Raw genomic sequence first — 18,083 nt, 5'->3', positions numbered from 1 at the left:
GAGGCGTGGGTGTCCTCGCTGAGGGTTCACGTCACTGAAAGGGGGCGGAGCAAGTTGGAAGAACCCAAAGCTGTGTGCTTTAGAAATGTGTTGATAGAAAATCCCACCCAGGGAGCCGGAGAGCGAAGATCTGAAGCCTTTGACAGGGCTATGTTTTAAAGTCTGTCATTAGTCAAGATCTATTGGTTTTACGAAAATTATATGCAAAATATTCTTACTTATGAGCAGTGGTAAAGTATGGGAACTGTGATGCTGCGTGCAATGGGGGCGGGGTCAGTGAGCGTGGCGGCGGGATCCACGGTGTGGTTTTTAGGTCGAGGGACCATCCGGTCTGCCGAAGGCAGAACCGGAAGTCCGGAGATCTTCTGTTTCTGAGAGTGGCTCTTTAGCCCGCCTCTCTTTTCGGCTCTCCTCCATTGGCTGGCTTCCTAAACGGAGGCCAGCCATTGGAGGAGAGAGCCGTCCCTCCAAATAGGCTCCGTCTTTTTCAGATTCGGGGGCTTGTTCCGTGCTGTTCTTTCCACTTTTTAGCCACGCCCTTTTTCGAACAGCAGGAACACGCCCCCGAATCCGAAAAAATTTCGAAGCCTCCATCCGCCATTTTTTTGCTGTCGTCTGGCCGTGAGGATCCATCCGTCCGGCGCCGTGTTGTTGTACTGGTGGCAGCGCTGCCGGGGCAGGCTCCAGTTCGACGAGCAGGGATCCGCACCGTGCTTTGGACGCCTTTCCCCCTTGTGCCTCCGGAGCTTGCATTTCCCCGGACTCGCAGTGATCCCGCCGGAGATGGTGTTGGTTACAGACTCCCACGCTGGCTCCTGCGTGGTGTAAGCCATATCTAATGTTAACTTGTTTTTCATATAGCGCTCCATACTGCTTTATTATCGTTTGAGCGCTGTAAATAATGGAGTGCTATTACCCAATGCATTTGTTCTCCCATTTACCAAACTAAGACGGATGGGTGGTCCTTGATGTGGCTGGAACTTGTGACCCAAAGAAACTCGTGTTTTAGCAGCGAACTTAACCCAGTGTGCCATCCACGTTATGTTGGCAGCGTGTCCGTTTCGAGCGAGTAAATCAATGTAGTTTTAAAAATAACTTACACCGATATCTTCTTTTCCAAGATTGCCCTTCAGTTTAATTGGAGTGCGGACATTTAAACTTTCAGAATCGTTGTGTCATTTATCAGGCTTGTATTTTCGATTCATATTGCTCTAAAACCTAAATCAGTGGTATTCAAGAGCTCAGCTATCATACTGACGTATGCCATTCCAGCTCCTCTCTGCTGACCACATTTCTTTTACTTTTTATTATTTTCGTTTATGATACTTCCGTTTTTAGCGAAAATCCAATCGTAGGCCATTGCTCGACTTTTCTCCTCTCTTGCAAATGGATACCAGCTCTTGCAGGTCTGTACATTTTAGAATTTTTAGGTGTCCTTCTAAATTTGAACAATCCTCTCCACCTGGCTCGAAATGTGCTTACTGTATGTCGTCTATTTACTTCTGTGCCAGGCTTTTCGGAGTGTGCAGGGCTGTCCCGCTGCTTGAACTCACTGTGTTACTTCTTTCTAAAAACTCCTTACTTGTTGCTTTTAATACCGCGTGCATTGCTTTATGAAATCGGTTTGGGTTGCCAACGTGCCTTGCTCGCAGCTCACAGTATCAAACTTTCCATATAATAATTGTAAAGCTGCCAGCTGACTCGTGCTGTTCGCTCGCTTATTATATGTTCAAACTCCACATCCTTAGCCCTGCGAGTCTAACTGATCTGCACTCTCCCCCACGCCCTTGGCAGAGCATTCACGTCTCTCCCGATGCACTTTTCTAGATGTAGTCAGAGCCCTGAAATGAGGTATTATGTAGTGGTAATTACTCCATGTCAGGGTAAATAGAGCATTAATTTACTGGCTTATATATGATAATGTGTTTTAAAAAAGTGCTGTTTATCACTTGTAATAAATACCGCATGTTTGCGGTCCACTTTAGCTATTAAATGCTTGTGTTATTTACCGCTAAGTACAAGTGTGAGAGGTCATTGACTCAATGCTACTGGTGCCCTATCAAGTCAAATTGCATTGTACAGAACCCTTCAGTCGTTTCGATCAGCAAGCTTCCATGTGATTGCAGACACGGATCTCAGTAGGCTTCAACCCTTCACAGATCTTTACTCCGTGCTATAAAAAGGGGCGTGCAGACAAAAATATGTATGGTCATGGTGGGGAATATGGAAGCAGATTGCAGATCCGTTTAGTTCTGGGTCATACTGTGTCTGCAAAATATAGGTAACATTTTTTCACTTCCTAACCTGCATGAGCGCTTGGTGCAGTTTTGCAGCTGTGCACTTTGCCCCATTCCGAGTTTGACACCCTCGAAAGGATAATAAAATGCTAATAGCACAAGTTATCCCCCATTCTGACATGTTCAAACAGAACTTATGTCCTATTAGTTTCAAATGTGTGTACTATTTACTTCTACGATTTATAGCAAATAGTGGCCACAAACATCCAGGGTTTGCACCCAGATTGTAATCCCGTTTTGGGCACAAATTTGGGTTTGAACACAGAACGAGATTGCCAGTCCCATAGTGTTCGGGGCTTTGTTCTCCCATTTACCAAACTAAGACGGATGGGTGGTCCTTGATGTGGCTGGAACTTGTGACCCAAAGAAACTCGTGTTTTAGCAGCGAACTTAACCCAGTGTGCCATCCACGTTATGTTGGCAGCGTGTCCGTTTCGAGCGAGTAAATCAATGTAGTTTTAAAAATAACTTACACCGATATCTTCTTTTCCAAGATTGCCCTTCAGTTTAATTGGAGTGCGGACATTTAAACTTTCAGAATCGTTGTGTCATTTATCAGGCTTGTATTTTCGATTCATATTGCTCTAAAACCTAAATCAGTGGTATTCAAGAGCTCAGCTATCATACTGACGTATGCCATTCCAGCTCCTCTCTGCTGACCACATTTCTTTTACTTTTTATTATTTTCGTTTATGATACTTCCGTTTTTAGCGAAAATCCAATCGTAGGCCATTGCTCGACTTTTCTCCTCTCTTGCAAATGGATACCAGCTCTTGCAGGTCTGTACATTTTAGAATTTTTAGGTGTCCTTCTAAATTTGAACAATCCTCTCCACCTGGCTCGAAATGTGCTTACTGTATGTCGTCTATTTACTTCTGTGCCAGGCTTTTCGGAGTGTGCAGGGCTGTCCCGCTGCTTGAACTCACTGTGTTACTTCTTTCTAAAAACTCCTTACTTGTTGCTTTTAATACCGCGTGCATTGCTTTATGAAATCGGTTTGGGTTGCCAACGTGCCTTGCTCGCAGCTCACAGTATCAAACTTTCCATATAATAATTGTAAAGCTGCCAGCTGACTCGTGCTGTTCGCTCGCTTATTATATGTTCAAACTCCACATCCTTAGCCCTGCGAGTCTAACTGATCTGCACTCTCCCCCACGCCCTTGGCAGAGCATTCACGTCTCTCCCGATGCACTTTTCTAGATGTAGTCAGAGCCCTGAAATGAGGTATTATGTAGTGGTAATTACTCCATGTCAGGGTAAATAGAGCATTAATTTACTGGCTTATATATGATAATGTGTTTTAAAAAAGTGCTGTTTATCACTTGTAATAAATACCGCATGTTTGCGGTCCACTTTAGCTATTAAATGCTTGTGTTATTTACCGCTAAGTACAAGTGTGAGAGGTCATTGACTCAATGCTACTGGTGCCCTATCAAGTCAAATTGCATTGTACAGAACCCTTCAGTCGTTTCGATCAGCAAGCTTCCATGTGATTGCAGACACGGATCTCAGTAGGCTTCAACCCTTCACAGATCTTTACTCCGTGCTATAAAAAGGGGCGTGCAGACAAAAATATGTATGGTCATGGTGGGGAATATGGAAGCAGATTGCAGATCCGTTTAGTTCTGGGTCATACTGTGTCTGCAAAATATAGGTAACATTTTTTCACTTCCTAACCTGCATGAGCGCTTGGTGCAGTTTTGCAGCTGTGCACTTTGCCCCATTCCGAGTTTGACACCCTCGAAAGGATAATAAAATGCTAATAGCACAAGTTATCCCCCATTCTGACATGTTCAAACAGAACTTATGTCCTATTAGTTTCAAATGTGTGTACTATTTACTTCTACGATTTATAGCAAATAGTGGCCACAAACATCCAGGGTTTGCACCCAGATTGTAATCCCGTTTTGGGCACAAATTTGGGTTTGAACACAGAACGAGATTGCCAGTCCCATAGTGTTCGGGGCTTTGTTCTCCCATTTACCAAACTAAGACGGATGGGTGGTCCTTGATGTGGCTGGAACTTGTGACCCAAAGAAACTCGTGTTTTAGCAGCGAACTTAACCCAGTGTGCCATCCACGTTATGTTGGCAGCGTGTCCGTTTCGAGCGAGTAAATCAATGTAGTTTTAAAAATAACTTACACCGATATCTTCTTTTCCAAGATTGCCCTTCAGTTTAATTGGAGTGCGGACATTTAAACTTTCAGAATCGTTGTGTCATTTATCAGGCTTGTATTTTCGATTCATATTGCTCTAAAACCTAAATCAGTGGTATTCAAGAGCTCAGCTATCATACTGACGTATGCCATTCCAGCTGCTCTCTGCTGACCACATTTCTTTTACTTTTTATTATTTTCGTTTATGATACTTCAGTTTTTAGCGAAAATCCAATCGTAGGCCATTGCTCGACTTTTCTCCTCTCTTGCAAATGGATACCAGCTCTTGCAGGTCTGTACATTTTAGAATTTTTAGGTGTCCTTCTAAATTTGAACAATCCTCTCCACCTGGCTCGAAATGTGAAGCTTAAAGTATCAGAAACACAAAGTATCCAAGGTTCATGCCTGCTGCCTTAAACTGCTCCAGCGTGAATGTGCAAACTTACCTTGCACAAACACTGCACACGAAAACAAGCAAATGTTATACTCCCACCGGAGCCAAGTTCAGCAGCGTGTGTGCTCCTCATCACGGGATCAGAACTCTGCAACATCTCACTAACTCACTTTCACTGTCTCTTTCACTACCTCTCTCTATCTCACTACATCACAACACCACTCTGCTTACATCTCACTACCTCACAACATCCCTCTCCCTCACTACATCACTGTTTCACTACCTCACTCGCTCTCACTACATAACTCTCTCTACCTCACTACTCCACTCTATCTCACTACCTCACAACTTCTCTCTCTCAAAACATCACTACCTCACCCTCTAGCTCACAACCTCACAACTTCACTCTCTCTCACTCACTACCTCAATCACTCTCTATCTCACTAGCTCACTCTTTTTATCTCACTAACTCACTTTCACTCTCTTTAACTACCTCTCTCTATCTCACTACATCACAACATCACTCTATGCTTATATATCACTACCTCACAACATCCCTCTCCCTCACTACCTCACTCTCTCACTACCTCACTACCTCACTCTCTATCTACCTCACTCTCTATCTCACTACCTCACTCTCTATCTACCTCACTCTCTCTCCCTACCTCACTCTCTATTTAAATACCTCACTCTCTCTCTCTATCTCACTACCTCACTCTCTCTCTGCTAATGCAATAGGTATCACATATGCAAAAAAAAGCTAATGCCAATAGAAATGACAATGCCATTTAGTTAGGGATACAAAAAAAATAAAAAAATAATGAGCAATACCAATAGCTCTACCTATAATATTGCCGAGACCATTGCATTGTAAATGCTTGTTTAGGTCTCGTCTGATCCAGCGCTTGCGCTGATCTGGCCGAGATATTTTGTATACAGGCTTTTTAAAGTGCTGCCGTGGCCTAAAGCGTCAGTGCACGTGAACGTGCACGCGCGCAGCGCCATGTGTCATCGCGATCACTTTCACTTTCGTGTCACTTCGCGGCCGCGTTGCCAAAGCTTGTTTCATCTCAGCATGCGGTATAGGATTTCCGTCCATCTCTTACTGAAAGACGTGAAAGCGATTCCGTGTGTTTCAGAAACATATCACACATTGGAATACACACCGCGGGTTCAGTTACCCTGGAAACCGGAGCACTCAAGGTGACCCGAGGAATATAGGACGTCACGTGCCGTATCATGGCCGTGAAAAACAACACCGGGCGGAAAAGAACGGAATGCGCGTTCATTATTACAGAATATCAGCAGATTAAATTCCCGGTTTTCAAACTCACATATTTGTGCGTCAGATAAACAACAGTGAATGCACACGCTATTGTGGAGTTGGCCACTTTACTCAGTATCACTTTACACAGTTTGTACTTCACTGAGTTTCAAATGTCCCTTTTGCTTTACAAAGTGTAAATCCCGCGAAGGCTCTTTTCTTCCACAGAATCTCCAGTTTCACCCAGTTTCAACCGAACCCTTCTCTATCCGAGGGTACTTGACTTATTTCTAAGCGGATCCCCATGCCCACACAAAAAACTACAATACTCAAGGCAGGGCATCACCGGGGCACTTCTGGCGCTTCATTTAAGTCACAACAAACTTCCTCCGGAAGAAGGGTGGGCAGTGGACTGCTTTTTTCCCTTTCTCAGTTTCTCTTAACACACGCCAAGCTAAAGCTACTCGCATTGTTCTGGCAAAAGAACATGTGTTTTAGCCTGTTGGTTTTTTAATTTTAACCTGTCATAAAATCATTGGCTTGTAATTTCCCCTTTGACATTGAATCATGGCCCATTTCCTAAACAACAGTCATATAGGTCGTGGACGATTGCTGTCAAAGGCATGTCTCTATGACTCTGTTAAGACTGGATGTAAGTACCTGATCTGTGTGCATCTGACACTACACATTGATATCTATGTGCTAGTGCCTGTATGCAGATGAAATTTACAAGCAATGTATGTATTATTCAGTTGTTGTGGTGCTTACTGTGCCTGTTTTTGATGGAGCGAAGAGATGCTGAAATAAGTCTGAACCCAGTTAGTGTATATTCCCTTCCGTGAAATGTTTAGCATGACTGTGCCATGACATACAGACCAATCAGATAGAAACAATACAAATAACTTGTTTTTATAACGAGTTACATAACAGGCCTTTTTTCTTTTTCTAAGCGCTATAATTTATTGAACTTCAAGATATGGAGCTCTGAGTAGGAGTCAGGGTTTCAACTCGCAAACTGATGATGACTACATATTGCAGCAGCAATGACCCAACCCACTGAGCTGCATAGAAAATCAGTGTTAATGTGTTTCTATGCCACCACTTCGATTAAGAATGCTACTACACCAGGCACTTTGTGGTCTTCTTGATCCTAATCAGTGATGCGCAGCTTGAATCTCTAGGGCACAATGATATCAAGACCCATGTTTGGGAATAACTCCGTGACTCAGGGCAACTCACTTAGCACAAAGGCAATGGCTAGAAATGCCCTAGCCAGCCTGAACCACTGAGAACGACACTGCGCGCATTCCATTCCATCGTTTTGACCTCGCCTAAGCTATTACAAACTAGGACCAAGCATATTTAAACTCTTTCACTCAACCGAACTCCGGTAGTCTTAATCCTTAGGAGAACGAGTCACCTTTTTAACCTCATACTCTCTGCAAACAAATCAAGCAGTAGGTATGTTCGAATCTGCTCCCAGCTGAATTTCCAAACCAACCCCCGCCCCTGGTAATGCAACACATTTTGTCGATTTATTATGCAGTCTGTAAATGTATTTAATGGGTATTGAATGCCCTCTTACCCCTCTTAGAAGTACAGCTTCAACAACTGAGCTGTGTTATGTAAGTGGCAATAAATAACGTTCATAGCTTTATTGTGTTCTTGGCCTGGAAGCGGCAATCACTGAACAGCCTGTTCTGCAATGTGACATTAGAGCCGCTGCCCATTTAAAAACTATCTTCCTGTTCTCTCTGCCTTCGTAGCCCAGTCCCCAAAGTCTCACTTCAGAAACGCATTTGGCGCTAAACTATTTCAAAGGCTCAAATTCCTGCAGCAGCTAAGAACTTTCGAATGCTGACATACGACGTGGAGGCGCGCGCACGTCAGTAGTCAATTAACAATTTATTCGCCGGGAATGCCCTTTGAGATGTGCTGTGCCATTCCTTTCTCTCGGTATGAGCCTATTTCGACTTTAATATTTGCACAGCAGACTGTATGAAATAAAACGTGGTACGTTCATGTTAACTTGGGAGGGGACGCAATTTAATACTCTCTCACCTCCTAAATGAAACAAGCATTTACAATGCAATAGGTCTCACATTTACGCGAGTTTGAGCTATTTACATTGCAAATAACAATGCCTTTTATTTGTGTTTTCGTTTTTCAAACATAAATAAAAGGCATCGTCATTTACAATGCCAATAGCTTAAACTCGCGTAAATGCGAGACCTATTGCATTGCAAATGCTTGTTTTAATTGCCAGCAGCCTTCCTAGTCAAACAGGGGATTTACTGGCGAATCCACAGAGAGAAATACCGCCATCTAAGGGTAGAAATAGAAAATACAATTCTCCCCATAGGAAACATGACTTCACTTCTTTCCATGGGCAAGATCACTCCCCTGCACTCCAAATATATCCTTAATATCACCAAACAGGTGGACTCTCTTGTAGATAATAAAATCCACTCATCAAATTTGAACTTTTTTGGAATAATCCCAGAGTCAAGATAAACACTTCACTGGTCCGACTGAACTAATTGGGGCCGTTTCGCTACTAGATAGTTAGGGACGGACAGAAACCCCTCTAACCTTTGTCAACCTGCAACATGCGTATGCTTTGCACTATATCGACTTCTATAAGTTCCTGGAATTAATGCATGTGCAAATTCACATTTGCTGACAAAGAACCGACTCTTCCCCTTTTTGCCCAAATCCTCTCTAGATCGGGACATCAAGTATCCAAAATCTACCAATGTTTACTACCGAATTCATCTAACTTGCGGAAGGAGGTGCACAATAAATGGACTAGGGATGGCTTAGTAGCTCCCCATTCTTTGAGTTGGACAAAGATGTGGAAGTCTCCATTCACACATGAGATCACCCCGGTCCTGGAACGAACCAAATCCGTGTTATTGCATAGGACCTTCTGGACCCCGTCTCGACTGTACCATTCTGAATCTTAGACCATCCCCCACTTGTTGGAGCTGTAACCAGAGCCTTGGCGACCTACCTACCCTTTAAAGTTCTGGAAAGATATTTTTTAATTCATTAAATCACTCTTCCAAATTCAACCACCGGAAGAATTCTCATACCTACTCATGGGTCATGAAACACCTGTTAGATCTTCCACTTACCCTTGCTTGTAAACGAATCCTTACTAACTGGGAAAATACTTCCAATCTTAAGTTTGCTACTTGGAAAATGTGGATTTCTTTTATTAGAGGTGCAGAGAACATCTCTCCACAGACCTCCTCTTGGAAAGCCAGATCCTTCTCATTATTGGGCACGTTGGATCATTTTATGGCTAGCAAAAGGCCACCTTGAAACAAGTACGATGGACCTGGTTTAGGGAGCGAGAATAGGCTGAGATTACCCATAACGGTGCCCCATAATCGAGGCTACCCTCCGGGTGAATCCCTGACTAAGTGGCCATGGTGCGAAATGTTTTGAAACGACTAGCTACTTATCGGATGTACCTTTGCTCCAATGCGTTTGGGGATTTTCTTTACGTTACTTTATTACTCTTGAGTGTCCATTACTGGCTGAATATGTAATCGTGACTCACAACTTTACTGTGTTCATTTTACATCTACTGTCATTTTCCTATGTTGTCTCTCAAAACTCAATAAAGACATTTATATTAAAAAAAACTTCACACTACCTAATAATCTATAGTAAAATGTAAATAACCAACAGTAAAACGCCATACTACCTAGAAACCAACAATCAAACTTCACACTGCCCCATGCTCTTCAGTGACATGTCCCAGCACCAGATAGCCAGCAGTGCGCGGTCACACCGCCCTGGTTGGATGTTCAGAAACAATCAGTCGATGATGAGCGCGCATAGCTCTTATAAGGGCTGTCTTCATTTTAAACGTGCGATGCTTTAAAGGAAAAAGAAAATAAAGAATTGAACACAATTTAGAGTTTGAATGGGACTTTTTGTTCATATGACAACATCGATGGGAATCGCCTCTGTTCTGTATTACAGTTAGTCTAAGGGCTGGATTTAGATCACCGCGGATGGGTTACTCCATCACAGCAGGGACGGACATCCCATCCGCCGAAATATAAATCCCATTATATCCTATGGGATTTATATTTCAGCGGATGGGATATCCGTCACCGTTCTGGTGGAGTAACCCATCCGCCAAGATCTAAATACAGCTGTAAGTGTTTGACTACAAGAGACAACAAGAAGGGGCAGAAAGTAGGTCTGAGGTAAGATGAAAGCCCATATTGTAGCTTCTCATACTGGGAAGAGGTGCGGCGCCGCGGCCAGGGCGACTGACTCCAGAATCTGGGATCACAGTTTGATCCCCGGCGCCGCGGCCAGGGCGACTGACTCCAGAATCTGGGATCACGGTTTGGTCCCCGGCGCCGCGGCCAGGGCGACTGATTCCAGAATCTGGGATCACAGTTTGATCCCCGGCGCCGCGGCCAGGGCGACTGACTCCAGAATCTGGGATCACGGTTTGATCCCCGGCGCCGCGGCCAGGGCGACTGACTCCAGAATCTGGGATCACGGTTTGATCCCCGGTGCCGCGGCCAGGGCGACTGACTCCAGAATCTGGGGATCACGGTTCGATCCCCGGCGCTGCGGCCAGGGCGACTGACTCCAGAATCTGGGATCACAGTTTGATCCCCGGCGCCGCGGCCAGGGCGACTGACTCCAGAATCTGGGATCACGGTTTGATTCCCGGCGCCGCGGCCAGGGCGACTGACTCCAGAATCTGGGATCACAGTTTGATCCCCGGCGCCGCGGCCAGGGCGACTGACTCCAGAATCTGGGATCACAGTTTGATCCCCGGCGCCGCGGCCAGGGCGACTGACTCCAGAATCTGGGATCACAGTTTGATCCCCGGCGCCGCGGCCAGGGCGACTGACTCCAGAATCTGGGATCACGGTTTGATTCCCGGCGCCGCGGCCAGGGCGACTGACTCCAGAATCTGGGATCACAGTTTGATCCCCGGCGCCACGGCCAGGGCGACTGACTCCAGAATCTGGGATCACAGTTTGATCCCCGGCGCCGCGGCCAGGGCGACTGACTCCAGAATCTGGGATCACGGTTTGATCCCCGGCGCCGCGGCCAGGGCGACTGACTCCAGAATCTGGGATCACGGTTTGATTCCCGGCGCCGCGGCCAGGGCGACTGACTCCAGAATCTGGGATCACAGTTTGATCCCCGGCGCCGCGGCCAGGGCGACTGACTCCAGAATCTGGGATCACAGTTTGATCCCCGGCGCCGCGGCCAGGGCGACTGACTCCAGAATCTGGGATCACAGTTTGATCCCCGGCGCCGCGGCCAGGGCGACTGACTCCAGAATCTGGGATCACGGTTTGATTCCCGGCGCCGCGGCCAGGGCGACTGACTCCAGAATCTGGGATCACAGTTTGATCCCCGGCGCCACGGCCAGGGCGACTGACTCCAGAATCTGGGATCACAGTTTGATCCCCGGCGCCGCGGCCAGGGCGACTGACTCCAGAATCTGGGATCACGGTTTGATCCCCGGCGCCGCGGCCAGGGCGACTGACTCCAGAATCTGGGGATCACGGTTCGATCCCCGGCGCTGCGGCCAGGGCGACTGACTCCAGAATCTGGGATCACAGTTTGATCCCCGGCGCCGCGGCCAGGGCGACTGACTCCAGAATCTGGGGATCACGGTTTGATCCCCGGCGCTGCGGCCAGGGCGACTGACTCCAGAATCTGGGATCACGGTTTGATCCTCGGCGCCGCGGCCAAGGCGACTGACTCCAGAATCTGGGATCACGGTTTGATCCCCGGCGCCGCGGCCAGGGCGACTGATTCCAGAATCTGGGATCACGGTTTGATCCCCGGCGCCGCGGCCAGGGCGACTGACTCCAGAATCTGGGGATCACGGTTCGATCCCCGGCGCCGCGGCCAGGGCGACTGACTCTGGAATCTGGGGATCACAGTTCGATCCCGGCGCCGCGGCCAGGGCGACTGACTCCAGAATCTGGGGTTCACGGTTCGATCCCCGGCGCAGCAGCCAGGGCAACTGACTCCAGAATCTGGGGATCACGGTTCGATCCCGGCGCCGCGGCCAGGGCGACTGACTCCAGAATCTGGGGATCACGGTTTGATCCCCGGCGCCGCGGCCAGGGCGACTGACTCCAGAATCTGGGGATCACGGTTTGATCCCCGGCGCCACGGCCAGGGCGACTGACTCCAGAATCTGGGGATCATAGTTCGATCCCCGGCACCGGTGGCAGATTAGCCCAGCACCATGTGACTCTTGGCAATAGCTCGCTTAATCTGCCCGACGGCCCCCAGCGCCTAGAGACCCTTACGGGTGATTGTTCGCACTTTACAAATGTGAATAATTATTATTATTATATATTACTAAATTCTTTCTTTTCAACAGGATCTTGCAGATTGGATTGTTCTATAAGGAAAACGTTCAAAACTGAGGAGATCCACCATTGCATGAATGAAGAAGGTAAATGAACTCATTTAAATGAATAATATTTAGAAATTTGTGTTGCACTTTGTGGACTGTGGTGGGATTTTAGTGAATCTGCTTTCACGACGACAGACATGTGCGACAGAGAGGGCCTGAGGGAGTGTATGATTTGCAAAGCAGGATTCAATTCTTTCAAATCAAATGCGTAAAGTCAGTGTTTGAAAATGTGTTGACTAATTCATTTATTTGAAGCTTTGTGCAACACCACTGATATCAACTAAGGACGGAGTGTGTCTTGAAAATGTTAGTTTTGGTTGTGTGTGGACAATAGCCTCAGCGCATGGATTCTGTTGCCAAGCCAGGGCCCAGGGTAATATGTTGGTGTGCTCAGAAATCAGGAACTCCGTGCACCCAGAGCTCTATATACAACCGTTTATAAAACTTAATGGGGACGGTCCTAGAACAAGAGGTTCTGGTTCCTCACTGAAGGCAATAATCCTTTGACGCATGGCATACTGTGTGGAGATTGCCCGGCCTGAGGTCAGCGTGGGGTCTGGGAGGTTTATAACCGCAGCTCTGGTGCTTAGGTACCATGGGATGCTCCTGAGTTGATCACTGCTTGGATGGAGACCATGAAGCTATCTTCAGGTTGGTACCCACTGGCTCCTGGATCCAAAGATGTTGTCGATCGCTCCAACAGCGGGACACCAACTCTCTACTCTGTTCATCTGTTGGCAAAAGGGTGATTTGAGGGAAATAAAGTTTGTCTCGAGTTTTTCACGACTATGTTTTACGATTGAGACACACGTCCACTATCGTCAACAGCTCAACCCACCAGAAGCTGACTGTCACCTGGTCTATAGAGTTGTGGGTGCAAGTGACTGTGTGGAGCCAGAGAGAACCTACACACCCGCTGCCACTCAACGCTCATGCCCACCCAGATCTCAAAACCAAAATGATTGCAGCGCATAGACATTGACACCTTAGTGCATCAGAAAAGGGATTCCCAACAATCCATCCATGCCCCTGTGGCTCCAAGCCCAGAGGACGAGGCATGCCTCATTACAAAAACCTACAGAAGCAGCTGGCCTCCATTTCATATCCCATTGATGAAAGATCTCACAGCTGCATGTGGGGGGAGTTTTGAGATCCCAAGCTCTTCCATATATTCAGTAGAAAATGTAGACTTTGCTGGACGGGTCCATAGGAAGCTGAATGTAAACATGGAGATAACGTTGTTGCTTTGGGCCAAGGGGCTGCTGGAAGGTGGCCCTAGTATTTGCAATTCCCATCTCAGTCACGCCTCCTGCGACAAAAGTGCTGGTCACAAGGACTGCGGTTCTATCTCTTTAAAGTGCTGCTCTACCTGGGAATGTTCCCCCAGCGAGACAGATGTGCCTGTCACGAGAAACTAAAACCATAGAGTTTCTCTCCAGTTTTCTGGCATTGTCTGGAACCTCTATTGAGTCAAGAAATATCTTTGTTTGATTTCATTAAAGTTGTAATATGTTGTCTGCTTCCAACCCTACACCAACCGCATGCTGATTCACACAGCACTAAGGGGAAAACAAATTGTGGGGTGCAGAAACAAATAACAATTGTGGGGCGTCCAGTGGACAGATGACTTTCTCCGCTATTATTTGTCATTTTTTTGACAAGCGTAGATAGAGGGAATAATTTTCTTAGGATAGGTTTATCTCAGTGATGATTGGATGGTGCGAGGGTCTTGGGTACTCACAGCACTGATAATTCCATTCTCTGCCCCATGGTTTCTTACATGGGGTCTTTACTGGACGCCCGGCAGGTGGTAGACACATAGGTAGGAACAGCTACAAGTTATCTTGGTCAGTTGACAAACCCAGCTCAAACCACCGGAGCTGGACTCTAAGCTGATGCCTTGGGGATCTGCGGAGCCTCTGTCGATAGATAGGGTTTTTGTAGACACACCTGCTGCCCACCGTAATGCCACCAGCAGAATGATCATGGCATGTGGTGCAGCTATACCATGAAGGACCTGCCAGAACCTCAGGAGGAGAAGGTGACATTGATCTCAGGTGAGAAAATGTGCGGAAGAAAGAAGTGACTTTTCCAGGTGTCCAAACTTGACTACCAAGCAGTATATGGGTCCAACAGGACAGCAGTGGAAAGGCTGTGTCCGGACAAGAGCCATCTCACTGGAATAGAGCAATCCCCAGGACAGGAAGCTGACAGAACAGGAACACCACCAGGAACCGATAGCGGCACACCACCTGCAGTGCAGATCTGAGTGCTGCCGCATGAGTCTCTGGATGTGCAAAACAGATGTCAATGTTCACTCTTCTGATAGGAAGTCAAAACTAGCAGCAGCAAATTCCACCAACAGGCGACCTGTAGGCCATACACCGTGTAACCCATCTCTGGCTTCTAGCAATCGACAGAATGACCAGCATTCATGACTTAAAGCCAATGCGGCAGATATTTCAAGGAGTGGGGAGATCTGTATTTAGGCACACAGCTCCTGCATCCAAACCAAGGGGCACTTCTGTTAGGAAAGTGACCACAACAAGCCAAAGAAGGTATGCATTGATATAGAGGCAGACAACATAAACTACTCAACCGGGGATTGAAGATCTAAGCTAAGGCCAGTGGCCTCACTACCTGCAGAAGGAGGAGCATTATAAGATCCGATGAATGGCATTCCCAGTCTGCTTGTCAACCACAGACCTTGAATGAATGGATGACCAAGATTTATAATGCGCACAAAAGGCCCATAGGCATCTAGGCGCTCTAGTATTGTAAACCACGCGGTGAGCTGTAAGCAAGTAGAGCGTACTGGGCCTATTTAGAGTGAACAGCCATGTTTTTAAGGCTGTCCTAAAAGGGAGACCCATTTTCAGGGATGTGAGATAATGGGGAAGGGTGGTCAGAGCCTAGCCACTTCTTCCTCCGGAGTCTGGAAACCCTTACCCAGTTTTGGCGTGCTGAGCGGAGATTTCTGGAGGGCACATAGCATTTAAACATGGCTTTGATGTCAACTGGACTTACCGCATAGAGAACTTTATGTACTGCACATACGATCTTAAACCATACATGTTTATTTACTGGAAACCAGTGCAATTCCTTTGCCTTCCTTGCCTCACACTTTCAGCTCAGATCAGTTAAATTCTCACATTGGGGGCGTACTGTTGAGTGCTGATGCTGGCCTGGTTTCTGATGCCAAATGTGAGCGGCCGCCTCATACAGCCCACGGTGTGTAGTGGGAAACAAATGTACACAGAAACTAAGCCAAGGTGTTTGGGTGCGCATGAGTCCAGGCCTTGAGCAGCAGCTCAGGATGTGCTGGTCTCGGCTCTCAGTGCGAGTGAGTATGAGAAACCAGTTCAGAGAGGGTCTCTCCCACCGCAGGTCAGAACAGAGCGTTGGCGAAAACTGGTAACAGGTGAAGGGAACGGATTGATACCCAGCGTCCCATAAAGGTGAGCTTCACAGGCACTACACCATATCATCCTCCACCATTCTTCAAACTTGCAGCCCCTAGATGGAGACTCTGGGTTGGCTGTCTTAAAAACAATCACTCTGAGATATCAAGTGTATGGATATCGTGGCCACTAATACCGTAGAGAAGACATCCAAGGGCAAAGTATTGAAAGTTAAGCGCATGTAGAGAAGTATAGAGTTACTATTCTTAGCTCCAAATCTATGCACCTTGAAGATATATATATATATATTCTAGGTATAATATGAGGCGTAGGATACAGAAGAGCTGTGCATACGTACCTTTTGATGTTTTGTCCCGCTATCTTTAGTCAACAAAATTCCGCATTCGATATTGAGAATCCACACCCAGGCAAAGAGATGTACAAGTGGTTTCAGAATGTCCCAACAGTGGCGACGAGGAATGGTATGGAAAGGTGGTACTGGCACTTGAGGCACTTATCAATCTATAGGGGAATCCTGACTAAGACTGGTCTGTGCTGTGGCAGGGTCAACGAGAAGAAACCTTAGACAGCCTCCTTCCATGTCCACCTGCCTGAACGATGATAGGACCAGGAGAGGGCGTGAGTCAGTGAAACCTGCCACTCCTCAGTCCTGAAGGAGGCATCCTTCATCTACCCTGGATGTGCTTAGAGGCCGTTTAGACGCAGTGAGGTCACCCAGGTTATCTCGTGTTCCTGCGTCCATGCTATACTCCATGCTTGCGCACATGGTGGCCAACAAGAACCAAAGGAAGATTTTTTTAGGAACATTGGCAAATTTAATACAATAGGGGGGGGGGTGTCCAAAAACCACAGAGGGGGTTGGCTGTATTTCAGCAATCCGATGAGGCATCGCGGGCAATGTAGAAATAAAAAGCAGAATCATGACATTTGCCCAGCATGTAGGAGGTAATGTCCCATTTGTGGGAAGGAAAACTATTTTGTGTGCTTTTACTGCAACTCGTCCACACACTATGTGACCTGAAGGCAAGCCATGGCATCCAAGAAAGTTGGTTTCATCAGCACTGAACATGGTGACCACTCCGCACCATTGCAGAACATGCCAAAGCGAGGAAGACGTTTTATCCCTCATTTCATTTGTGAACGCCCACCCTAAAGTGGTCCCTGCCCAAACTCAAGGTTGAGTTGGATGCTATTGCTTTAATTGAGACAGGAGCATCAGGAGAAAAAGATGGGCAAGAAGCAATAAACACAACTGTAGCCTCAGCCAACGCTGGCTCCAACCAACACTAGGAGATCCGAACCAGGAGAGTTGAATCCTCTGCCAGGCAACGACTCGTTTGAAACTGAAGCAAGGCGCAGAGATAACAAAATAAAAGGCCAGTTCTTTGTCGCTGAGTGTGGCAACTGAACACTCATGAACCACCACCAGGAGCTGCACCAAATTCATTTTGCAGCCAGCTTGCACACCTGAGAGAGTAAAAATATCCTTCAGCAATACAATTCCTGCTTTCTGGCCTCTAGTGCCTAAGAACCAGACCAACCCCCTCTCCCCTCCTTCCAACACATAAGAGTCCTAGAACCAGACCAACCCCCTCTCCCCTCCTTCCAACACATAAGAGTCCTAGAACCAGACCAACCCCCTCTCCCCTCCTTCCAACACATAAGACTCCTAGAACCAGACCAACCCCCTCTTCTCTCCTTCCAACACATAAGAGTCCTAGAACCAGACCAAACCCCTCTCCCCTCCTTCCAACACATAAGAGTCCTAGAACCAGACCAACCCCCTCTCCCCTCCTTCCAACAATTAAGACCCCTAGAACCAGACCAACCCCCTCTCCCCTCCTTCCAACACATAAGAGTCCTAGAACCAGACCAATCCCCTCTCCCCTCCTTCCAACACATAAGAGTCCTAGAACCAGACCAACCCCCCTCTCCCCTCCTTCCAACACATAAGAGTCCTAGAACCAGACCAACCCCCTCTCCCCTCCTTCCAACACATAAGACTCCTAGAACCAGACCAACCCCCTCTCCCCTCCTTCCAACACATAAGAGTCCTAGAACCAGACCCACCCCCTCTCCCCTCCTTCCAACACATAAGAGTCCTAGAACCAGACCCACCCCC

The 18,083-nt window shown here is 47.0% G+C and overlaps 1 protein-coding gene across 1 annotated transcript in view; it reads left to right on the top strand.

The window, feature by feature from the left end:
• LOC146813449 (protein FAM118A-like) overlaps positions 1–18,083 on the top strand; it is a 374,336-nt gene that overhangs the window by 209,821 nt on the left and 146,432 nt on the right. The window contains exon 9 of the mRNA XM_085614763.1: positions 12,504–12,578. Within this exon, the coding sequence (XP_085470889.1) occupies positions 12,504–12,578 (75 nt within the window). The remainder of the gene's footprint in view (positions 1–12,503; positions 12,579–18,083) is intronic.

Source organism: Triturus cristatus, chromosome 7 (genome assembly GCF_964204655.1).
Source record: "Triturus cristatus chromosome 7, aTriCri1.1, whole genome shotgun sequence".
NCBI lineage: Eukaryota > Metazoa > Chordata > Amphibia > Caudata > Salamandridae > Triturus > Triturus cristatus.
Note: the sequence above shows the minus strand (reverse complement) of the source record. Positions and strands in the feature narration are given on the sequence as shown.